This window comes from Melanaphis sacchari, unplaced genomic scaffold (assembly GCF_002803265.2).
Source record: "Melanaphis sacchari strain LSU unplaced genomic scaffold, SCAv2.0 Contig44_pilon_pilon, whole genome shotgun sequence".
NCBI lineage: Eukaryota > Metazoa > Arthropoda > Insecta > Hemiptera > Aphididae > Melanaphis > Melanaphis sacchari.
The window spans coordinates 1,147,604-1,174,825 of record NW_020271295.1 but is presented as its reverse complement, the minus strand read 5'-3'; the positions used below and the strand labels follow the sequence as shown (position 1 = coordinate 1,174,825).

The window sequence follows — 27,222 nt, the reverse complement described above, 5'->3', positions numbered from 1 at the left end:
TTGATTCATAACATTATTTTATTAAATGTATTAGTTCTAATCTAATTTATTATTTGATGTAGTTATCCATTAGCCAGATGTGCTAGTTATTAGTTATTTATTTATTTTTTAGAAGCGACTAGTGGTTAAACTCAGTCAATATAAACCAAGGTTCTTAATATCTATTTAATAACTGCCATTATTATTTGAAAAATTATTTTTTGGTATTAAAAACCTATGTGCAAATTTTGGCTAAATGAGGTATTGATATTACAGAATTTAGTAAAAAAACATTACGTCCAATGAAATAGAAACCTATGTATTCTATCTATTTCTGTTGTAAAAATTATGAAAAATAAATCCTTTTTACATTTTTATATCCTCTATAAGTTGTTCAAACTACTAAAATATTTTTCAAATATTTTTGGAAAAACAGATTTTTACGCTTAATTGTGGTATTTGTTTTCTTTTTAATTAAGGATTTCTTCTCTGTCCCTTTTATATTTGTATTTAAATAATCAAAGAAATATTGTTTTTTCTTAAAACATAAATACATAATTGCTTTAATATTTTTAAAATTAATTATTTTTAAAGTAAGTTAATTATACATACATTATGCTTGCATATAAATATTAAGCAATTATTAGATTATCAAAAGTTAATAAAAATAATGTAACTTATTGAATTTAGTTACAATTAATAAACTCATAATAAATTAATTTATTATGGAAAAATATTGAATATTTAAAAAAAAATTCTTCACTATGATTTTTTTATGACTTATGAGTTATAATTGATATTAATTAAAATACAATATAAGTTTATAGTAAACTAAATTCTAATTTAATATAATTTTTACTTTAGAATTGAATCAATACAAAGTATTTTATTTTGTTGGATTGATATAATAATGAACATATTTATTGAAAAATTCTGTTTATTAAATCTTATTAATTCAATAAACTACTGTATAATTTTTTGGAATTATGTGTAATATTAGGTTTGCAAATTTTAGTCTTAATCCCTCAACTGAGCTAATGAACGTTAGTAATATATTGATGATACTTCTTTTGCTTGAATCAGTAATCTGTGTTTGATAAATATTGTTCGCTTGTAGCAATAATTTAAATTAATATGATATATGTAGTTGTAGTTATATGTTCAATTTGTATGATTCCTTATTTTTATTAAAAAGGTATACCAGTTAGTTGTTTTTTTTCTATCTTACACATGTAAAATATAGTAATTACCTCTCAATTTTACTCAATAAGATAATATTATTGAAATAAGGGAATAATGTATCATTACTTATTATAACAAATATAAAGAATATTATTATTAGTGTTTAATCAGAAACTCTTTAATATTTTAGTCCTTACATTTTTTAGTTCTTTTGGTAAAATTATTTAAAAAAAAAAAAAAAGCTTCCAACAAAACACAGATAACATTATGGGTATTTTGTATTTGTTATATTAGTAACTTCATTTAAAAAATTTAATTATTATTGACTTATTATAATAAGTAAAATTCAAAGAGAAGTATTAACTATATTATATATTATACATAAGTAGAAGAAAATAATTAAACTGGAGTACAATGTGTTGTCTCGGTGTTCAGTACAACAGATGTACATCATAGCAATTTTGTGTTTTTAGCTACAATTTAAAAATGAATTCGTTTTTTAGTAAAGTTAAAATATTGTTATTATTAAATATATTATTCTTATAATATTATCTATGCTTTCTCATTGATACTCTATAATAGTTTAATTTTTAAGTAAGTATAAGTATGTAAAATATGTTTGTACGTATATACTTATTTGCTTGACATTGATTTTGATCTATGTATCCATAAAGTAATTATTCAATAACATGATCATTATTTAGAGATTGATATCCTATATAGCTTAAATATTTAATTTTTTTTTTTTTTTTTTATTTTAATATGTAGGTAATATATTATAAATGATTGGTATTGTACATCTTTAGGTATTATAAAATATAAATATAATTCATATTTAAATTAATTAACAAACATGAATTTATTATATACACAAATTTTCATTTTCTAATTAAAAGAAACTTTATGATTAAAAATTATAAGGAATCTAATTATAACTACTTATTAACAAATTATTATAAAATTTATTGTATTAATAAAAATTTTATCTGGTTAATCTATTATTTTAAATTTTTGAATAGTCATATAATAAAATTAGATATTAAGTTATTTGATGTTGAAGTATTCAATATATGTTATGAGCATTTCAAAAATGTATCATGATTGTACGAGTCGAGATTTCTGTAATTTAGTCTTTTCCATCTTATATGTATTCCCTAATGGCCTAATTGCAGACAAAACAAAAACTTTATGAATTGTTCACATACATATAAGTGTAGTGACACATCCAAATAGTGGACATTTTTTCGGAAACTGGAACATTTTCACTGTTTATAGGAAAATCACCAATTAACAGGTACTTTTATTGCTAGATTTTGATGATTTTTATCTTAATTGTTATAGCTTATCTTATTCATCGTAGGTAATAACCGTCTCATTTGAAAACTGATTTTGTTTTAAATAATATTACATATAATTATACACATACTTACATACAAATAGTATAAATATGCATATATGTATCATGTTTTTGATATATTTTCATATCGTTTATTTTTTTTTTTTATTAACTCCTCCACAACCTCTAAATAGTAGACAACATTTTGATGACCGAAAGTGTCCGGTATTTAGAGGTTTCATTGTATGTAATTTACTAATTGTGGATAGATGTTCAATCTGTTTTTTTTTTTAGATTTCAGATGTCGAACAATTTTTCTTTGATATCGACAACTGGCATTATTGCTCACATAATATCTAACTATTCTATTAATGAATATTTTTTAACATTAAAATTTTACCAGTGCTTTTGGAGTAGGAGTCAAAAAATATTTTAAATTAGTTTAACGACATTTTTACTCATACCTGTAAAAATATCTCATCTTTATATAACATTAATGAATTTATAGAGAAAAACTCCCAAATTATTCCTCTTTTGCAAGATTCAAATGTTTTTAACTCCACTTACCAATAATTAACTTGATGCCCGCAATTAGTGTTTTGATAATGAATCCAGGGCCGGGCTGGGCAATCGAGATACCGGGAGTTTCCCGGTGGACCGCTTGTACTCATAGGGACTTTTTGTTTTTAGGTTTATCGGTTAAGGCATAATCGACACAATTACGCAAAAGAGCTCAAATATTAACAAATTGCTTAATATATTAATGTGTATTTTAGAGTCTAAGCATATGATTTTTAAATAAAAATCATAAAATTTCTTTGTACTAACCAATTTTTAATTTTTTTTAATTTTTAATAATGATTTTAAGAGTTTAAATTCTCAAAATAATATATTATCATTTTATATGAAAATATTTGTTTTTAGTAGTAATGTCGTATGTGAACTACCAAATAGGCGATTACCGGTTATTCTGAATTTCCGAATTTCCAAATTATCTTGATAATTTACGACTATTTATTTGTACGTTTATATGACTTCCCTTTTATAGTTCAACAATAATACGATATGATAAAATATGCGATAGCCTGACGTCCAGACACATCGCCGTCACCAATTCGCTACAATCGCCGTCTCTACTCGTTAGACTATAGTAATAATATTTCATTATGAGTTCAAGAATCGGACATTTTTATCGTACTATTATTTGTGACGAACAAACATGTGTGAATTATTCAAAAAGCAAACAGTTATTACCTCAAATTGGTTATGACATTATTATATTTTTACGATTCAATTTTAATTTTTTTTTTAAATAAGTATTATTATTATGACTTAAAATTGATATCATTATGATATTATATTTTTACAATTATTATTTTTTTATCAGCATCATTATCAAGTAAGATATAAAAAAAAAATACAGAAATTAAATACTATTTTTAGTAGATTTGGGTAGATCGCACACTATTTGAAAACAAGTTTGGTAGATCGCGTACGACATCACTACCTTGTTTTTTTTAAGGTTGTTTTTATAGGTTTTCCTAATTGGGCCGATTTTTTTTTGATTTTTCTGATAGAAAATTTTAACCTAATCCTGCTCTGAACGAATCCCTTGTTCACTCGCTTGTTCACAATCATTACGTTATAATATTAAGCGTATTTAATAAATACCCAGACTTATTATTACCTACAGAAAAACTTTTGATGTTATAATACCAAAATAAATTAGAGATTTTTTGATTTAGTTCATTATAAATTCGCACCTACAAGTCAGACAGTAAATCAAGTGTTCTATAAACGAGTACTATTGTATAGAGAGACAGACCTGTGTACTATGGACGAAAACTCGTTGTTTTTTCATACTAAGCACTTGATCGCTACGGCCTGCCTACTTATCATCTGTTGCTTTAGAGTGATGACAAATTATTACAGCGTTTTATATTGTAGTAATTGCGATCTGTGATATTATGTAGTGTTTGATCACATTCAGCATCACATGACAGTTTATTTGAATTCACTCTGTATATAAAATAGTTTTAGTCGCCGGAGAAGGGATTTTTGACAGAGACCCCGTATTTCGGTTAGTTGGAGGCAGGAAGTTGTCAGGTTTCTCGGTGCAGAATAGCGTATAGAAAAATTAATAAAGAAAGTTCACTGTAAAAGATCAGAAGTGTGGAAATTAAAGTTGTGAGTTTTGCAGCATGATAATGCATCAGCGGATTCAACACATTCCATAATAAGTGCATTTTTTAGTATCCAAAAATATACCAGTGGTCCCAATTAAAAATTAATTTAAAAAGCCAGTGATTCCAAAACCTGAATATACACTTATAACGCAACAGAAGAATTAAGAATTAACGCCTATGAAGGAAATTCAAAGTCGTTTTAAAAGGTAGCAAGACTGATAGGAGCATTATATTAAAGATAAAGGACACTATTTTGGAGGTAATCCATTTCAATAGTTCGTAAGTTTTAAATATAATTTTTAGTAATTTTGTCTGGGTAATTCTTGAACACACCTCGTATTGGGTTAAACTAGAGTTTCTCAAATTGTGGATCTTGAGTTTTTTTAGTATGATCAGCAGCGATTTTGCATTTTGTGTACCCATTAACGAAAAATCCACCGGGTGCATGAGTATCGAGGGATTTTGTTATGAAATGCACTATGACTATAGTATAAATGTATAATGTAGCTGTGTAAAAGAGGTAGCTGCATACGAACTGAGTCCCAGTATAACCTTTTATGATGAATTAAGTCCCGGGTGTTTTAGGGTATATACCAATTGAGTCCAGTGAAATTTTAGGTATAATACTAATTGAGTCCATGTTTTAATACTAACTGAGTCCCGTCAATTAAAAAAAATATATATATATATTATGTTATATTATATTATTATTATCACGACGATAGTGATTTTAGTATCATTTATCATAATATCAATTGATTTGTAAACACTTCGTCGTCGGTGATAATATAACTTTTCACATGTTTGTTATATTATATTTTTCTTATATACGTTTAAATACGACTCAGATATTTACATCTTGTATGGTCACCTTCCCTTAGGCAGTTCTCAACGATTATTAGTATTTATTCTTTCGGTGGTGTAGTCATCGAGGCTGACCACTTAACCGTAGGAGCCTCGACGCCTCGTGGCTAAACAGATATAAACGAAACGTATATATACGTATATCCATTTTGACGAGCATGACAGCTGTGCGGCAAAATTTCGGCTTTGCCTGGACTTAAGGCGGTTGACTTTATATTTTACTCAAAATAATCCTCGGACTCAATTAGTATATGTCCCGTTTGTACCCGGGGCTCAATTAGTATATGTCCCGTTTGTACCCGGGGCTCAATTAGTATATGCCCCGTTTGTACCCGGGACTCAATTAGTATATAGCGAAAAAGATTCATTTTTTCATTATAATGGACAATTTATTCTATTCACTATCAGTATAATAATGTATATATTATTATTTACGTTTTCTGTCACTGCTAATTGTGGTTTTCAAATTTTGATAATTCTCATGAAAACTTATCTAGAATTACTGAAAATTATAATGATTTTTAAAGTTTTTGAAATGACTTATTAATTTGTATATATTTAAAATTTAATACGTTTAATTATTTCACTAATTTGTTGTATTAATGGTCTGTATTGTTTTTTGAACTATTTTACAAATATTTTACATTTTTCACTATACATATTATCAATTTTTAATATAAATTAAGGTACATTTCCTGATGTTCCTGCTCTTCTTCCAATCGACATAGATTCTATTCATGCTGTCTAAACAAATCTAAAACCGCCCATCTGTGCTAAACGTCTGGTTTCACAACTAAAAATCCTCTCAAATTATTTTCACTCTACACTTTTTGAAATACTTTCTAACCTTTATTGATAAAGCGAAAATTCCATCTTCTACACAAATATTTGGGTCTAATACTTAGTAAACGTCTGGATTGAAGTCCCCATTTAATAAACAAGTGTAAAGCATTCAATTTGAGACTTCATCTTCTTGGACTCAACTTTAAACTCATATTGAAAACTATGTGGACTAGAGTGACGGACAATAAACATAGTTCTAAGATCTATGTAGTACTATGATACTCAACTTTGGGTCTCAGTCCTAAATAAATGAATACGTGCATTTCAGTCTATATGCCTATTGACTATACGCTTAATATCAGAAACTCCTCTGATAAATCCCCAGACCAATAACAAAGGCGTTGGAATCATTATGCATTCCAACTTTAAATAAATTTGCTACATTTACCTAAAAAAAAAAAAAAAACAAATACAATTTTTAGTACCTACTCACACAAATCGTATTATCGCTCATCTTTTGTCTTAAAAAATTCCATGTAATTCATTCAGGCGCCTTAAAAGAAACTGACGAGGACCTACTCTCTCTCCTTAAAAACATTTTTCACGGATGTCGCCATTAGGCGACTTTCCTTTTCAGTCATTTAAGATTTAAATACCATATAATTTATTAATAACATGTAATTACCGATTGTAAATAAAGAACGTTGTTTCGTGTACCACGTACACGCATAAATAACGACTGAAAAGTTTATTTAGTGCGATAACCGAATTCATATTATTTTTATTATTAAATTAAAGTATAGTTTTATAATATATATTAATGTAGCTTATGTTTGTACTTATGGTAGAATTAAACCTCACGTTCTTTTAGTATTGAAATAAGAAAAATATAGCATGAGATGGAATTAGTATATTTTTATATATGGGACAAAATTAGGATGTAGCTATGAAAATTATTTGGTTCACATCATATTTTATTTAAGGAAGTATATTTTTAAATTTTTTTCATGAATATGAATGTATCTTTTTGCACTGAAGATGAAAGTAGAACCACAATTTTAATATAGTGTTACTTTTTCGATAAAAGAATAATAAAAGTTATTTTTATTATACGCTTATATATTACTTCAATTTTGCTTATCGCAAAATATTATTGCTTTTTGCATTTTTAACACAAAACCGGTATTAAAATTTTGATTTTTCTATCATCTTTAGTACAAATATTTACACATTTAAAAAAAAAAAAATAAACATTAATAATATAATTTTGAAAAAAATTAATCGTAGTACCTATAAAACAATAACTTTTACACATGTGAAGTGGCAGCTATGGCAAGATCCAGAAAAAAGCCAACCCATTAAAGTCTCGTGGATATTATAAATATCTTAAAATTATAACTATTTTCATTTGTTTTTCACCAAATAATTTTTGATGGGCGTATCTACAATATTAAATATTTAATCATAATTTAAAGAGAAAAATGTTTTGTGTTACATGCTTCTTTAATATTAGTTTATACTAAATTGTATTTAATCTAAATCTAAATTATGAAATATTTTTTAGATTATTCTTTTGGTCTGTTACTTTTTTTTTATTTGGTATTGCACACCATAAACGCAATGAAATAAAATATATTACTTCAACTGCACTGAGAAAGCTGAAACCCATGAACAATCCTAAAAGTCCTCCTGTGTTAGCTGAAACAAAATCAAAAATTGTTTTATTAATTAATTTTTATTTTATCACTTACCTAAAACTTATAAGTTTTAGTTTTTATAAAAATTAATTTAATCAATTAAAACAAATTTTATCACACAAAAAATAAACTAATTATTATTTGTTATAAAATATAGTTTTTGAACATTAAAATTCAATAAATTATACTTTTTTTTTTTAAACTTAATATGATATCATTACTACCATTTATAATATGCTTATAGCCTTACATAAAAATTCTGTAAATCCAAACAACTCTCCTTTCGTAAAACCAGTAAATTGAGTTTCTTCAAAGAAAAAGTGAATTACAGCCATATTTTTTCTAAAACATAATTGAATATAATATAGTCAGTATTAAGGTTATAGATCATTTATAACTATATATATAAATTATGTATAATACATTTGTCAACCCTTAAAATGTTTTTTTTTAAATAGAGATTCATGTGTGTGAAATGCTTCCCATTTTCTAAGACTAGGTGATTTGCTTCTCTATATCATTGATCCTAATACAATTAGTTAGTTTTAGGTGAACAAATGTATATACTTAAAAAGACGATACACCTGCAAATGTTGTCTTCGTCTTACATACTTAGAACATAGAAAATTTGCGTTTAATAGAACTTAATTTTGTCAATTAAAATTATTTTTCTCACTGAAAAATCCCTTTTTTTTTAAACAAAAAACCCATTTAAGTACGTAACTTAATAACAAGGAGTTAGAATGATGACTGAAATACTAAATCGTAGACGATGATAATTGTTCACACATAATATTGAACAGATTTTGTCTATCCGTTTATTACTATATCTAATCCGAAAATTTTATAAATATAGTACTACAAATAAAAAATAATATATTAAAATATACAGAACAAAATACTATTTATTTGTTAATGATTGGTTGTCATTGAACAATGAACGATAAAAAATGTGTATCTACCCCAAAAAACGTATATAATTTATGAGCTATTAACAGTTTTTATTTCACGTTTCAAATGATATTTCATTTCCTGAGAATTCTAACCATACCTAAAGAAATGTGAAATAATATTTAAAGGCAATGATAAATAATTGGATTTCAAATTAAATTAAAATTGTGGATTAAGTAACTTTCATTAGAAAAATGCAGATCTTGCAATATTTTTTTTTTTTTTTTTTTTGACATAGGTATTTACATTAAGTAGTTACAAAGTTTTTTTTAGCAACTATATAAACAGATCATTTCAAATATTACAACCTAAATTTTTATATACATAAAATATGTCTCTGAATTTATTATTTATTCAGATTTTTATAACTATGCTGCTAAAGACGATCTTAAATATATTTACATATATTATATATAGCTGAATGTTATTTTTAGATTCTACAGAATTAAAAAAATGTTTAAACTGAATGATAAATGTATTGATTTTACAATGATTGTTTTGTACCGTAATAATTTTATTAAAGTGAACAAATTAGTTAGATACTCACTTAAAATAACTGGAAGTTTTTCCAGCTAAATATTTTGGCTTGATTTTATAACTATTGGCCAAAGGTGATGATGATTGTACTTTGTTGTATCCAATCCAATAACATCCTGGTAAGCAAGTGCAATTTGGTAAATATGTTCCATTCAATAATTGTGTCATGTTCGTTAATGGTGAACTATATCGCAGTTCTATTGCCACTTAAAAACGAATAAAAGTTGATTAATATTAGACGGAAGTCATTGTTTCTACATTGAATCAATGTACATTAAGATACTATATTAAGGTGAAATAACGTATACATTTTACATTTATTTTAAAAATAACTGATGTCTGCTTCAAGTTTTCATTGTACATTTGTACCTATAAGTCCTGCGCTCAATTGTCCCGCTCCTAACTTTCTGCGCCCAAGTGTCGACATAACATTTTTTTTTGTATAAACATTTAAATTTTACTTATTTTTTAGTTTTTTTTATTATTTTAAAAATTACTAAGAATTTATCCAAATACAATTAAATATTTTTACTATTTTAATAGGTGATGACAGATAGCAAAAAATTACATAGTGTACCTAATCAATATACTTATCGTTCCACTTAAAATCTAAAAATGTTAAAAAATAGATAGACAATTAAAATATAATATTATATTACTTTTTGCTTGAAACTTACGTTTAGCTTTATCTGAACATGCTTCATCTTTTTTTCCACAAATCCTTGAAAAACTGTCTTCTAAAAATATAATTATACGTATAGCAATCAATACCATAGTCAAAATATACGTAAAATTAAGTAATTATATTTTTGGTAATAACTACATTTAAATTTTAAACCTATAAACGTAGTTACTCATCAATACACATTCTATTGTAATTTTTTATTCTAATTTTACATATTTTATATCTTACATATTACATCAATGTTGTATAATATGTATTTATATTATTAGCTATTGGTTTTAAAATATTATTGTAGAAAAAAGATTTAAATAAATGCAAGCGTTATAAATGTTTAAAAACCGGGAAATCGATATCTTCTACATATTTTGTTTATATCAATATCTTTTTATAAAAAACTAGTTTTGTGTAAATATTCCCGTTTTTCGATTATTTTTTATCTATCACTAAGCACTTATTATTTATTTTGAATACCTCAATGTATTAACTAAATTTTTTTTTTTATCAGAAACCTCTAACATTTTTTAAGAACGAAACAATTCTACTACTCCTAAATGTTATTAAAAATATATCACTACACAACAAATGCTTCGAATTTACAATTCAATGATGATTGAAGTTAAAGTGGTCTATGAATCCTTATTAGTTTTAAATTTCTAAACCCGACACTGGTTAAAGCATGTTAATAAAATAATTAATTTATTGATATCGTACTTGGCATATAATACATGACGCATTGACAAAACATTAGTGTAAAATTTGCTTCACATTCTAGTATACAGTTCCGTTGAGTATAAGTTGTATAAAATCTTAATTGTTTTTCCGCCGAGTACACACATTGACGTTTTTCTTTTTCTATTTCAGCTAATGCTGGTGTAGCCATCCCTACTGTAGGATTGATTTCTATTGATGTTTCTCTTCCTGGAGATATTAAACTTCCAAATGATGATATTTTTGGAGTTTCTACGGGACTGTGTAACATCACCTAAAATAAATATTATAATTACTGATTTCTGATTTTTGATAGCATAATAAAATATATTTAAGCAAGATTTTCATATTTTTACTTAATAATTATCTTAATTTTTGTGTATGTATAAGTAATTTGATAGTGATAAAAAATTTAACGAATTATTAAACAGATTTCACTGGAAAAATTATTCTTTGAAATTTTTTTTTTATTGTTTGTTAAATATTTTTAGCGTTTATATTTAAAAAAAAATTGCAAATTATGTGAGAAAAATAATAACTTATTTAATTGGATGCAAATACTGTACTTATTTAATTTTAATTAAAAAAAAATTAAATGTTTAATATATTTTAACAATATATTGTTATAAATTAATTATGTTTGAATAAAAAAATTATATTTTTCTAATTTTTTAAGCTAATGTAAGAATATTTAAAGGTTTTTTTTTTATTAGATTAGCAATGTATATTTTCAACTTTTTTTTGACCAGTCTTTTAAAGTATTTAAATACTTTTATTACTTAAAAAAAAATATATTTGAAATATTATTTTATTTATATTTTGTAATTTAAATTCAAATAATTTTGTTTGAAAAACTATTTCGTTTTTATTCGGGTTTTCATTATTATTATTTTTCTATGCACACAGAAATAAATTCGATACAACTGTAGAATTTTCCAACTTTTTTTTACAGTTTTGAACCAACGACGTCGCGGAAACTGCTTGCGCATTTTTTCCGCGACGCCGCCGAAGAGGAGCGTTTTCCAACTTATGGTACCTACACAAATGAAATCTCGTTTTATAAAAAAATTATTTTTATTAACATTAACGTTAAATTTTGATAAGCAAAACAAAAATGGAGGTCAAATAATACCTACACATTCTAAAAATGGGTAGTTAGTAGTCGTATATAATAAAATTGAGTGCATATTCTTAGATTATTTTCTTAAAAAATAAACGTATATTGTGATATGAATTGAAAATTATAAATATAACTTTTTTCGACTATAGTTAACGGATGTTGTAGTTTTGTGTACGTTACACGTATGTATAAGAGATAAATATATAATAAACAGACTCACTCAATTCTGTGTTACACGAATTGTTAATATATTATGTAGGAACATTTTATGATATTTAAAAACGATTTGGTGTCAATGTGGTAGTTATAGGTACAGTAGAACTTCGATTAACCGTCACTGTCGGGACCGGGGCTATGACGGTTAATCGAATAGACGGTTAACGGAAATTTTGCAAAAAAAAAAAACGTGTACATACATATACACACATTTATTATATTTTTACGTGTGTGTACTTTAAAAATAATACATATAAAAAAAATATAACATATAAATAAATTATTATAACACATATAAATTATAAACATCTCATACATACCACACTTATTATAAAAAAAAATCGTCTAATCGCCTAATTATTTTTTTTTTCGGCGATGACTGATGACGGATAACAGAGAGTGACGGTTAATCGAGTGACGGTTAATCGAAGTTCTACTGTATATGCTTAATATAATGTAAAGGTTAAATTAGTCACTAAACTCAATAGTCTAGTTTAAACATTTAAGACAAAATGTATATTTTAAAATTATTTGCATTTGTTCTCAAATTTTTATTAATACATTTGTTTGAAATATTATTTAAATAATTGTTATGTTTGCGTATTTATATCTTTATTTAAATACAAGTGAAAGTATAGTTTTACTCTATTGATTCAAATCCTATAAATTTATAATATTACCTTGAATCCATAGCTGACTTCTGATGAACAATAATATTCCTCAATTTCAGCATCCAAAACAAGAGTTAATCCTAGATGATTACCTGCACCCCAGGGCCTCCACGGTATATATTCAGCAGGCGTATTTGGCGGGTATCCATTTTCAGGAGTCCAATTTGCAGACGGATTTTGAAAGGTAACATTTAAATCTGATAAATATTTTGGGTTCCGAAATATGTAATCCGGTTTTACTTTATTGAATGAACAGCATATACCTTCGTCAGTTAATGAAGGATTAAATAATTGTGAACAAACTTTAGGGTTGTTTGCCCATTGACATGATACAATCATGTCATTGCAGGGTTGAGATACTCTAATCATAAATTTTTTTAATGAATCCCAATCGCCTGTGTAATTGTCAATTGATGAATCCATTGACAATGGATCTTCGTCACAGAAATCACTTAACAAACGGCGGTCGATATTGTTATTAATTTTTGAAGATCTATTACGTAAATATACATAAGTTGTCAAAATATATTTATGTATTTTAAGAAATTCTTAGTTGTTAATTAATTAATTATACATTACGTTTCTAAAATGGTCCGGGCAACAGATTTTCTTGCGTTGTTCATGTTACATATGGTAATGGCAGGAAATGGTATACTTGTAAGCTGAGTTGCTTTTGGCGATAGACTTATAATTACAGGCATGTCTTGCCATTTATGGACCAAGTTCACAATAAAGTAAATTGCTGCGATAACTGCTAATCCAAAAGACATTATCCAAAAACACCTTAAAACGCAATAATGTGTAATTTAAGATAATATGTCAATAAACTGTATTGATTAATAATTTTATTTTGTTATTTTACTGCACCTTTCACTAGCGCTAAGTTCATTATTACCGGCATATCTAAGTCCGTGCAAAGTCGTATTCTGCGAATAGTCGTTTAACATTCTTTTCCATTTATTACCGATTTTTTTGTTTTTAGATTTTGGTTTTGTGTGAGTATTAGTACTATTGTTTATAAACCAGTTGGATTTATTTTTAATATCAAAATTATTACGAAAATGTCTATTTATTGGATACTTATAAGGTTCAAAGTCTTTAGTATACATGTTTTAAAAATGTTCAATAAAAAACTTAAAAAGAACTTCAAATAGCAATATTATTCAATAGCACGACACACTTCTAGCCCATACGCATATTGAGGTTATATTATTATTCAGATATATCATGCAGGTAGTTTCTTGTTGTTTTAAAATGTTTAAGGTTTAAACATTATGACATGTGATTCACTTAATATATAAATTACTTTTAATATCATGTTTAATATTAAAAAAATAATAATAATAATAAGTATAGGTAGATGGTACAGTTAATTCTTATTATATTTTCTAATGTATATATCCATGTTATAGGTAAACATGGATGAGTCAAACAATATTAAAAAAGTAAAAAGTAAAGAGGTATCAGAAATTTACAAGTAAGTTATAACAATACATCACAATAATTAATGAAAAGATATAGATTTTTTTTTTGACCTTCTATATCTATATAATAGAGAACTAAAATATACACAATAAATACATTTTTACATTTTAATTTAATTAATGGGTAATTGATTATTATGTAGAATGATGCATGATTAATTTTGGATTAATATATTATGATAATATGGTGTTAATATATTTAACATATTGTATATTATATATTTTTCATTTTTAGAATATTTGAAGAAATATATTTGAAAGCGCCTCCTGTTTTAAAAGATCTATCAAACAACTCTGTAGATATTGATTATAAAGAATTCATACAAGAACAAATAGATTTTAAGAAAAGTATATCATTTTTTTTTTTTTACATTTTTAATTTATTTAATCAATATTTATTTAATTTTAAGTTGATACAAAATTTAATAATGGAGAATACTGTTCTATTACTGATGCAATAAAAGATATAAGGACAGTATTTTTAAATTGCTATTCATTTTATGGTGTTAGAAGTGATCATACTAAAAAATCATTGGAAATTGAAGAATTATTAGAAGAAAAAATCAGTTGTCTTGATAAGTAATAATTATTCATTTATTCAAATTATATTTTTAGAAATAAAATAATTCTTTTTTAGAAATTATAAATCACTGGCTAATGTTGATCTTACATTCAATTTGCTAAACATGGAAAGTAAACATAATTCTAAATTGAGATATCCAAAAGGTATGTTATTGATTTATTAATTAAATTGTACATTACTTCATTAAAATTATAAAATAAATGATTAAAATATTATGTTTAGATTGTTATGATTCAGTATTGTTAAGAAGTGTTGCACATTGTCGCCCTGAAAGATTAAAGAAGTATCATAAAATATTGTCTACCACTCTTACCACTGATGAAGATAATGCACATATTTTAGAAAAAATATTATGTTGGGAAAATGAAGTTTATTTTAATGACATATTTCATCGATATATCAGCTCAATGTGGGAGGTTAATATTATAATGATTAACATAAGTTTAAATATGTATTTTGTGTTAAATCTGAATTAATTTTTTTTATGTTTTAGCTACCAGAAATAGGTAATTTTGTGACTATTATATTTAAAAAACTTGATCTTGATATTATTAATCAAGGAGAAATTGAAAGAATGTTTTTAATGCCTAAAGAATCTACAACTATGGGTAAAATCATGACTACTCTTTTGATGCCAATCAAAAAAACAAAGTTTGTTGGTCAAGTAATGCCATATACAATTTGGTCTGAAAAACTTTCAAGAAAAGTATCAGACTGGTTTAAAGTATACCACTCAAAAAATAAAAATAAAGTTATTGTAAGTATTATTTTTATTACTAACAAATTTATTTTTAATACTTATATGGAATAAATAATAAAAATAATTTTATATTTCAGGTAATGAATTCACTAGGTATCCATCCAGATTTTTGGACTGTTATGAATGAAAAAAATCCTTTAGTTGAAAAAGATTATAGTGAACTCTCATATTTCATGAAAGTTTGGCTTCTAAAAGGACTCTGTGATTATGTTTCTGTAAGTTTAATAACATTTATATGTATTAATAATCTCTATTATTTATGTATATATTTGTTTTAGGTTAAATTTAAAACTATTAATGATATTATTACAAATTGTAATGAAAGACAATGTACTATATGGAAAAATGATTTAGAAACCGAGGAATATTTCTTTTTTGATTCAATGCCGGATTTAAGGATATATTATTATAACATTCCATTTGATGAAGTAATCATTTTATAATTATAATTTATATCATTTAAATAATATTATTATTATGAAATAATTTTATTTATTTTTAAGCCAAGTCTTGAATTTCTTGAATCAAAAAAAACTGATAAAGAAATGGAAAATATCAAAGCTAATCAACCTATGAATGGTAAGAACATTCCTTCAAACTTTTGTATTAATAATTTATATTTTATAAAATTTATATTTTCAAAGGTTTTTGTTCATTTAAAAAAGAAAAAAATTTTAAGTTAATTGCTGATTCGGTTGAAGGTCTTCGGACATTTCTTTATAAATTGGATATGGAAGGAACATCTGTACCTGAAAAATTAATAACTGCTCTAGAAGATTTTCTTATGAAAATTGAATCAGAAGAATATAATTTCATTGTCTTAAACAATGATTCTAAAATAAAATTATTTAAAGACTGTGAATCATATCCAGATAGAATTCAAAAGGATAAAGATAATATATCATTTTGGGAAAGAAAAGATTCAAAGTCAATAGTTCAAGGTAGTATACATTTTAGATTTTATGTGTAGCAATGAATGTATTGATTTTATGATTATGTGTTAGTGTTTTTTTTTTTTTTGTAATCACCCTTTGAACCGAAAAATTACTTGAATTTTCAACTTCAATGTATTTTTTAGTAGAAAAATAAATTTAGTTAATTTATGAAAGAGAGAAGTCAAAAATTAAAACCTCTCAACATTTTAAAAAATAAGTACAACTTTCAAAATATTTTGACTTTTTGAGTTATGTATAGATTTCTTAATATATGACCATAATTTTTCCTTTTTATGTATGTTAATAAAAAGTAAATACTTTCGAATGGTTAATACCAGAGTTTAAAAAAAAAAAACAGCCTAATACACAATCATTTTTTACTAACATTTGATTAGTTTTAAAGAAAATATATTTAATATTCATATCATAGCCTAGTAATTGAACAAAGCCATTTTTTTGAATAAAACATCAATTATGAGATTATGATCATCATTAATTTCTTCAAAAAAAGATAACTTTTTTGAACTTTGTATTTTATTTATTTAATTTTTATTAATTAAAAGAAATAGCTCATAGTATATATATATATATATATTATAGTTTTCGATTTTTTAAATTAAATTTTAATATTTAGGAATTAAAAATTAAATACAAGAATTATTATAAGTTTTTCTTTGACTGGTATAAAAATATCAAAAATATATAAGTACTATTTTTTATTCTAAGTTAAAATGTTGACAAACATTTAAACTAGAAACAACAATTTTAATATTATTTCGTTATACTGTTAGTCCTTATTAAATGATGTCTCATATAACATTATTTTGATGTTTACTATTGCATCTAGAATTTTATATTTGTATGTTTCATTTTTCATTTTTTTTATTAACATTATATTTTACTTATTATTGTTATATTGATATAATTTAATTAATTTGGGTTAAATATGCAGTTAGTGCAATAAAGTTTGTTTGATCAGTAATCACTTTTTTGATTATATTGTCTCTTTTCTTCATCCCTTTTTATTTAATTGTATCATAATATCCTGGTTTGCCTTGAATTGCTGAAAAAATAAAAAGTAAACAAAAAAAATTTAAGTATTTTAATAAAACTTGATATTATAAAACATTTTAAAGCCCACTAACAAGGGATGATCATTTCCACAATATATCAAGCTATTTATATTAATCTAAGCTGATATGATCTCTGGTAAAAATTGTCTTTTATAATTTAACATACCCATTTCAGCAACCAACTCAATGATAGTATTTACTTAATGCTTACTATGTAGCAAATAGAGTTTTTTGTTTTTATACTCAATATTCATAATTATTTTATTATTCTACAAATAATTCAAACTAATATTATGGTTTTTAAATTTAAGCTCCTGATGAAGAAATTATTGTTGAGAAACGTCAAAGAAAATTAATCGTACAGCAAGATTTTGAAACTGATGACTATTATGAATCTGATGAATATATTAGTGAAAATGATAAAATCTTATCTGATTTTACTGACTCTGAAGATGAATGGGGTGCTATTAATCAGCCTAAAAATAAAGTTAAACAACCACTGCAAACCCCTACTAAACTTCTTGAACTAGAAAAGCGGTTATGTGTAGAAGGAAAAATGCCAAAACACAATGTTAAAAACATATTTGATACTAGTCAGAGTTATGAATATTATGAACATAATAAAACATTAGCTAGTTCAAAAAATAAAAATAATCTATCACTTTTAGAAAAGAAAGATTCAAAGCCAACAATAAAAGGTAATAGATATTTATATTTAATAATTCTTGTTAAATTAAAATAATAAATTTTAAAATATTGTACTAAAATACTTTGTTCAAAATGTGATCAGTACTTAGTGGTGACGGTATCATAACGTCTATCGGCATGCTTTGTCAAATTGACCATAAAGCTAAAGCATTGGAACAAAGTCATATCCATAATAATATTTACTAGCAATATATTTTTTATTTTGAAGACATATTTAAAAAAATAACAATATGGTCATTATTTTGTAACCACTTAATAATTTAACAATTAAAAAGTCAATATCATCTGACAACAATTTAAGGTAACTTGTTACAAGTTAACCATATTTTAACTAAAGAAAATTTAAATATTTGTTTTTCAATTGAAATAGTGCTATCAACAAACATAAAAATAAAATATTAAATTTTAATTTTCCATAAGTTATTACAAATGAAGAGTGTTTTGAATATGAAAATGACTATAACTAAGACATAATAAAATTGGAAATTCTTCAAAATTCTCTGTTTAAGTCTTACAGTTTTGTTAGATGATTAGGTCTAAACTTCAATCACTCCTTATTTATTTAATAACTGGCAGTACATTTTACCAAAGTTTTTGAGTAGATCAAGTTCATAATAGCGTGTTAATTTTATTATTGATAATTGGGTTATTAATTTTTATTTTATAATTTCTAACTTAATTTTTTTTATTTATTTCTGCCTTCTGGTACTTCTTAATAGTATTTCATTATTGTTTTTTTTAAATAATTATACATGTCATTAATTTCAATGTGTTGTTAATACATTTTATTTTCTATTTGTAACTATTTCCAATACTTATTATCTTAACGTTTTTAAATATTTATATAGGTGTTATTATTCCAAATATTCTAATTATATCAGATATATTCTATTTATTTAAATAAAAAATATATTTTAGACATTATGCAATATCATCATCATTATTATTATTATTTTTAGCTCAGAGTAATGAAATAATTTTGAGAAAACGGACAAGACAATTGGCGACAAGACAATATTTTGAAACTGATAAGTACTATGAATCTGAAGAATATTTTAGTGAAAATGATGTTAAATCCATATCTGATTTTACTAATTCTGAAGACGAATGGGGTGCTATAAACCAGCCTAAAAACAAAATTAAACCATTACTGCAAACACCTCCTAAACTTGCTAAATTAGAAAAACGATTGAGGGTAGAAGATAAAGTGCCAAAACACACTAAAATTAAAGTGTTTGATACTAATAAGAAAGATAATTCTATCAAATCAGTTGAATTACCAAAAACTCAAAATAATGTTAAATGTAATAATAATACTAATAAAATTGTTTATGATCATAATAAAAGAGTGATTGATTCCAAAAACATTGATAATGTTTTTAGTAATGAAGAAATTGTGCTTATTGATAGTGATAAAGAAGAAAACGAAAAACCACCCGATAGTTTAAAACCAGTAGAAATTATAACCGTAGATGAAGATATGCAAAATGATTGTGAAATTCTTTATAATAATTTAGAAATATCAATCTCTACTTGTACTGAAAATAAAAATAATAAAACTAATAAACAAGATAATTATAAACCAACAGAATCTGTTGTTATTTCAGTTGAAGATGATGATCAAATTATTATTAGTGATGATGAAGATGATGTTCAATTTATTTCAATGACTGTAACACACAAGAGTTCACCGTCAAAAATTAAAAAACCTTGTAATTTTAAAACTAACTTAAATAGATCATACAACTCTGTTTCTGCAAACAGAAAAATAATTCCTACTAATTATAATAAATCTCAAGCAACATCATCTATTATACAAAAACTTTCACAAAATGTTACTATTATGCCAGCAAATGTACATTTACCAAAAGGTATTGAAGTCACTATGGTTAAAACACCACAGAAAAAAATAGACTCCCATTTTAATTCAATCAAAAGGAGGTCAATTATGTCAAATGGCCATCTTCCAAATAACTCTTCAATGGTTAATGTGAAATGTCAAATTATTTCAAAGCCAGATTTAAATGGTGAAGTTAATTTTTATGTTAGATTACCCAATGGAAAAGAACATCCTGGTCCTAATGAACTTATTAATCAATACCTTAAAGAACACAATAACCAATTACCTGACTATTGGTTGGTGCCTTTACCAGTGGAAGTTGCTAAACAATATTGTATTAACTAAAAGAAAAAATTTCTTATAGTATAATACAAAATCCTTATTCTTATGATCTCTATACTATTTTAAGGATTTTTAGCAGTATAATTAAATTTTTTTAAGTTTTTTTTATGATTTTTCCAATCCTATTTTGACATTGTTAATCGAATAATATATTTTTAATACAAACAAGAAATTGATTAAACTTTATAATAATAAATAAATATTTGTGATGTTTTTTGTGAGCAATGTATTTGTTACTATGTTTTGTTTTTATCTATTTGTATAATGATATATATATTTATATGTACTGTAAACATGTATTTATGTACTACAATATTGACTTATAAACTATAAGTTAATAGGTATTAATAAAGTAAAACAGCATAATTATTATTCAATATATACAATGTTTTGGTCAATAATTAGTTTATTATGTCCACTATAATAATAATAAAATTATAAATTACTAATAGTAATATAAATAAACTACGTATAAAATATCCAATGCAACTCGGTTAAGTGATTTTACTTGTACATATTAAAAATTCTTACAGCATTTGGACATTAAAATGAAAGAAATGTATACTTTTGTTATGAAGTTTATCTGCCGAGTGCTATTATATTATGCTTTAATAGACAACTTGGGATTAAGGGAGAACAATCCAGAGAGATGCACAAGACTTTATGTGTCTTTAATTTTTAACAATACATATTTTATAGGATTGTAATAATTAATTCTTTTAAAATATTATGAGTGGAAGAAAATACTTAGGTATTACTTTTAATCCTTTATAAAAATAAAAGTATTTAAAAAGAAAAAATTATTTTGAAAATAAAATACTTGATATTACTTAATTTTTTTCTTGGAATTTAATAATTGTTATCAGTTATATGATAAATGTGCACATATGATAAAAAAATTCATTTCAGCTAAATCTAAAAAAAAAAATGTTTGAATTAAATACTTCCACATGTTATGAATTATATTATATTTAAAGATAATTTTTTAGATAATATCTACTTTATTTCATAGTGTAGGCTCAAAAACTTTAATCTGGACTTGATAATAGGAACTTATAATATTTATAATATTTCAAATACGTGATAAATTTTGTGTTATGTAAAGTTTGTAATCTAATTTTTTTATTATCAATATTAAAATATTATAAATGAACTATATAAAGCTCTCTCTCGCACTATCTTCAAATAAAAAAAAAAAATTGCGTTGGATAGCTCGTCTTTTAAAATTATTATAGGTTACAATAATGTAACATCACGGAATTCAAATAATGTTGGATCACGCATGAATTTTGTTTCAGCCAACAAAAATCGAACAACTTTTCGTAAGTTATTGTCATTTGTTAATGGTTAGGTATTGAAAATAAAATTATTATTGTGATTAGACATATTTATTTTTTCATGAAAAATCTACATAACGGAGATTTATTTGGAAAAACCTTGATTTTCTCGCAGTCAATTATTTGTCAGATGTTTTTCTAGGCAAGTCTGTACGTACATTCTACTAACATCATGACAAAAACCATTGTTTAAAACATAGCTTTGGAAAATGTCTCTTTTGCAATAATTATTTACAATCTCATTCTTACTATAAGTTTTTTGCTTTGTTTATACCTATCTTATAAATCATTTTGTACGCTATGAATTTTATACATATTGTGCGATTAAATATAATGAAATTTGGAAAAACGAATAAAGTGCTAGATTGCGATTTAATTAATAGAGTAGCTTGATTTCAACTTAATTGAAATAGTTCATAAAGTGAGTTTCACCGACGCCAGTAGACCGAAATAGATAGGTTCTACTGGACAGTGCAGATATAGCCTCCGCAATTCTCTCATGAATCATAATTATCATAATACCTAATAATAATTACGTTTAACAATCACGCTTATGGAAGGTACGTAACGTTTTTTTATTTAAATTGTTATGATCCGCACACAACGCGGCATAACGCGCTTACGACTTTTTATTATATTACGGTAATTAATTAATGTATACCTATAATAAATAATATCTAACCTATAACAGCTACATAAAAAAAAATTTTACTTAAGTACTTAACGTTATCGGAAAAAAATTTGTACCCAAACGTGTTGTAGCTTGTTTATCATTGAATTTAAATTTAACATATCCATTACAATTTAATTTAATATATAGGTAATATTATCTTTAATCGTATGTTACAATGATTTAACCAAATAGGCATGTCAAGATATATATATTAAAAGTATTTTAATCTATATATATTATAATATATGATGTATGATATATGATATAAATGACTATGCGTTGATTAGTACATATACCTAAGTACCTACTATAAATAGTTTTAGTGTTTTTTTTTTTAATTTCCATCATAATATAGCTCGTTAGTCGTTAAATTTCCGACTTGTTTCAATTATTGTAAAATTTAAAAAAAAGAAAAAGAAAAGTAAACATGGGGTACCACTTTACTGTACATTACGTATCGAGAGGGTCACTATGATGGTGTATTAAAATTGAGTTCAATAATTTACCTATCAATAAATACGAAAAACGATTCTGCAAAACGGAGATTTGTTAACCTTTATTACTAAGTATACTTCTTGATTTGTTTTTACTAATAAAATCATTACTAAGTAATTTATTTTACTGTTAGTATTACAATTTTTAACAGTAGGTTATTATAATTTTCTCTAAAAATATTGCATTTATCATATTATTAGTATTTAATTAATAATTATTATATTATAGTATATATTTATACCATATATTACATCAACTTAAGTAATTCAAATTTTAATAATATTTTTCTATAAATACCGTAAAATAGTAAAAAAAATTCCATTATAAAAATAGATGATAAAATATCATAGAAAAATCAAAAAGCTCATCGAGTACTTATAGTATAATTCATAATAATAAAATATTATACATATACGTTTTAAATTCCCACCATTAATGTTGAAGTTAACTCTTCCAGTCATTAAAGCTTACCTATCATCTAACATTCAATTTGGATTTTGCCACAATCACTCTTTTCTATAACTACCCTAAATCCACTGCCTAGTTGACAACATCTTCTACGCATTGAAAAAAATACTAATATGTAGGTACAGGTACATTCCTAGACGTGCAAGCACAAGCTTTCAACACAGTTTGACATAAAAGCCTTCTCTTCAAGTTAAACTGTTTTTTCTCCTGCTAATAGCTCTTTAAATCTTCCTTTCAGAACAGAAACTTCACTGTACGCTCAGTATCTTACACATCTGAAATATTCCCAATTTATGCCGGTATACCATACAAGCTGCGGCCGCAGCTTCACTATTATTCAACCTATATTCACCTCAGATCAACCTACCGGCTACCACTAAATTTACAACTACCTGTGATTTCTTTAGTGACAAACCACTCTTAGCTCTCCATCCCAATCCCTAAATGGTACAAAGCTCATTCAAAACCATCTAAAATTTCTTATCGTTTTGGTTTAAAGAACAGGGGGCTAAATTTAGCGAAATAATATATCTTACGTTCACGCTTGGACAAGCTGTCTACCTTCTTATCAATCCCAGTTACCTCTATATTATCCGTCCAAAGTGACCACTATTTAGGTCTTTGTGTTTGTATACTAACTATCCCTGTGTACTTCGTAACTATACTAAATACATTTGAGTTAAATTTGGTTGCATAATGATAAAATTTAGCGTAATGCATGTGGATAAATATTTTTAGTATACTGATTTTGTGTGGGTATCCGGTATAGTAGTATAATTAGTATAGATGATATTTCCAACATGTTAACTTAATATACATTATAATTTATATTCACTTAAATATTAATTTCTAGTAATAATTATTCAAACTGTTTTTTCCGTGTTACCAAACAAAAATAATGATAGGTATTTTATACTTTATTACAAGCTGAACTCGGTTATGTCTAAAAAATCGTGAATGTGAATAAACGCTGCGGCTATTGAAGTCGCTCAAAAGGAAGAAAGGTTTTATGAACTCTTTGGTGATTAATGGTTAATGTCCCTTATTATATGTTGTTTGGTGAAAATGTTGTTATTAAGAATTTATATGTTGCATGTTTAAAGATTTTTAAAATTGTTTTAGAGTTGCAATTAGTTTCAAATTTCAATAGTGTCTATAATGAAAGTGGTTACTCTACTAAGTGTTTAACTAAAAATTTTTTTATACATTTTTAACAATATAGCAAAAAAATAATTTAAAAGTTTTTGCAATTTTGAATTGTGCTTAAATGTTTTTAATGCTTTTATACAGATTTAAAAAAAATCATATGTGGGATCTTGGATTAAATTTTAATGAATTTTTCGACCCAGTGAATATTTTTTTATTGGTATTTATCTCATACCTTTAATTTATAAATAGCTCAAAAAGAGTCGAAATATTTTAAAAACTATACCATAAATTTAAAATGATAATATAAACATTTCGTGAAAATTTCAAGTATAAAATTTATGAATAATGATTAAATTTAAAAAACGTAGTATTTTGTTTCATTTTTACATTACTTATATTACTGTTATTGACTGCTTATAAAATTTTGTTAAATCATATTTGATTATTGCCAAGATGATATCCTTATATAAGTATATATATCATGGAGAAAATTATTAATTCATCAGTTGATTTTCATACTCTGCAATAAACAGACGTTAGGTAGAGTTATTTGTTATAAGTTTTTTTTTCATCCTTTTCAAACCGTAATGGAAATCACGTCAACCGAGCAAAGCTTGATGCATTGTGTATCCTTAAAAGAAACGTGCCCCAAATCGGATAGCCTTGCAGAGGAGCAAATGTTGACGCCAGCACTTTCCATCCAGTCATCGACAACGGAGATCATCGGTTGTGAACAAATCGATTGCAGCACGCCGGTCGAAACTCCGATGGTGGATATTAAGAAGGACTGCGGTGACTCTGCAGGTGTCGAAACAACGAAAACACTCAAACCTACTATTGAGGAAAACAAGCTGGAGATGTCCGTTATTGTCGTGGGTATCGATACAATGGTGCCGTTTACACAACCGCAACAAATAAGACGTCAATTCCTGTCGACCCTTCGGAGAGGTTTCCGGAGGGTCTTCAGGGCCATGTGTTGTGGTTGTGTGTCGCCACGCGATCAAGATGGGGATCAAAAGCACCATAAGAAAGGGAAAGGATACCGAAAGCGCACGATTGTGAAGGCGGTATATTTATTTATATCACGTTTTCCGCGGTTGCGTCTTTCCGGTGGACGTGTTATGGCGAACATCGGTTGTGATACGGGACGACTTTTTTTTATCGAGACTGTCCAACCAGCTGTGTCGGTGATCGGTCGCTGGCGCGACGGACGCGAGGAGGCGCAATGACAGTATTGCCGCAGATTCGGGTAGATAAGCAATGGAGGACCGGATGTCCGTGAAACCGTGTAGCACAGTTGACGGCGCATCCGGTTGTAAGCACGTCTTGCAACCGGTCTCGGCGTTTTCGGCGCATTGGCGGCCGGCAGTTCGTACTCGACCGGCGGGGCATCCGGGCAAAAATGACGTACCTACCTACACAGGACTCGAACCAGTGCGGTGGTTCACTGAGTTTTCGCCCCTGAATCCCGTCGGCCGGCCGCCTCATGTTGCAACCGTTGCACTCTATTGCAAATGCACTAGCACTTGCCCGAATCTCCGTCATTGTCCGCCCTCGCCATCCATATGATCCAATCCAAGTGTATGTCAACGCACAGGCCGCTCTTGTAGTTCGCCACAGTCGCGCCGACACCACCAGTCGGTCACGGTCTTAGCGCGCCCGCAACCCTACATGTCCGACACTCCGTTCGACCGCCTTGGGCCGATTGCGGTAACGTGAATACATCTGTATTCGATGAAACGGTGGCCCAGTTCTATTCTCACGAACGCTATCGGTACCCTTTCCCCCTTTTTTGTGTCCATCTATCCTGTCATAGTTTTTAATGTTTTTATATATTTTTGTTATTATATTTGGTGATTTACTTCATGATAAATACTCATGTTATACATATTTGATATAATTATATAAATAAAATGTTTTGTGTATACAAAAAAAAAAAAATAATTGTTTTTCATATGATTATTTATCATGTATATTGCATGTATGTGGTGTTTTTACAGGGAGATATGGGAAATAGATCCCCTTTGAACTTTTTTTACTGATGTATAATATTGTTTTTTTGATATAAGATATTATAGTATCTAATTTCCGCAATAGAAATTATAAAAATTATTCTATTCAATATTGATATATTAACCATTTTAAATTATTATGGTCGACGCTTGTTGTTCATGCACTGCTAAATATGATTTAAAAAAAAAGTTTCATATCGTAAAATATTGTCATTATTGTCAACAATCTATCCGGCAATAATCACGCTTCTAATAATAACATTTGGATTCTATTTTAACACTTATATAAATCGTATGATTGTGGTAAATAATAAACATTACTTATTCAAAGTTCAGTGACCGGTACACTATAATTCTATGTTTATGTTATATTTAAATTATAACTAATACAGATATAAATATATATTTTTGTTTAACGTTCCAAATTCTAGTAACAGATATAGATAAA

At 25.9% G+C, this 27,222-nt stretch overlaps 2 protein-coding genes across 4 annotated transcripts in view; one reads left to right on the top strand and one right to left on the bottom strand.

Moving 5' to 3' along the window:
- LOC112598032 overlaps window positions 1-20,856 on the top strand; it is a 31,669-nt gene extending 10,813 nt beyond the window's left edge. For all 3 annotated transcript variants that reach the window (XM_025344340.1, XM_025344338.1, XM_025344337.1), the window contains 13 exons: window positions 12,975-13,099; window positions 14,328-14,392; window positions 14,635-14,747; window positions 14,810-14,978; window positions 15,037-15,125; window positions 15,205-15,398; window positions 15,476-15,739; window positions 15,820-15,957; window positions 16,021-16,170; window positions 16,246-16,321; window positions 16,387-16,683; window positions 18,062-18,448; window positions 19,418-20,856. In XM_025344340.1, coding sequence (XP_025200125.1) covers window positions 14,334-14,392; window positions 14,635-14,747; window positions 14,810-14,978; window positions 15,037-15,125; window positions 15,205-15,398; window positions 15,476-15,739; window positions 15,820-15,957; window positions 16,021-16,170; window positions 16,246-16,321; window positions 16,387-16,683; window positions 18,062-18,448; window positions 19,418-20,643 — 3,162 coding nt within the window. In that variant the 5' untranslated portion in view covers window positions 12,975-13,099; window positions 14,328-14,333 and the 3' untranslated portion in view covers window positions 20,644-20,856. The remainder of the gene's footprint in view (window positions 1-12,974; window positions 13,100-14,327; window positions 14,393-14,634; window positions 14,748-14,809; window positions 14,979-15,036; window positions 15,126-15,204; window positions 15,399-15,475; window positions 15,740-15,819; window positions 15,958-16,020; window positions 16,171-16,245; window positions 16,322-16,386; window positions 16,684-18,061; window positions 18,449-19,417) is intronic.
- On the bottom strand, window positions 7,877-14,024 carry LOC112598049 (pickpocket protein 28-like). The gene is made up of 9 exons (XM_025344376.1): window positions 13,996-14,024; window positions 13,783-13,923; window positions 13,495-13,698; window positions 12,925-13,408; window positions 10,912-11,182; window positions 10,193-10,252; window positions 9,526-9,721; window positions 8,278-8,369; window positions 7,877-8,028 (listed from the first exon to the last, which is right to left on the bottom strand). The coding sequence occupies exons 1-9, from the start codon at window positions 14,022-14,024 to the stop codon at window positions 7,877-7,879; spliced, it is 1,629 nt and encodes a 542-aa protein (XP_025200161.1).
- Window positions 20,857-27,222: the final 6,366 nt, after the last annotated feature.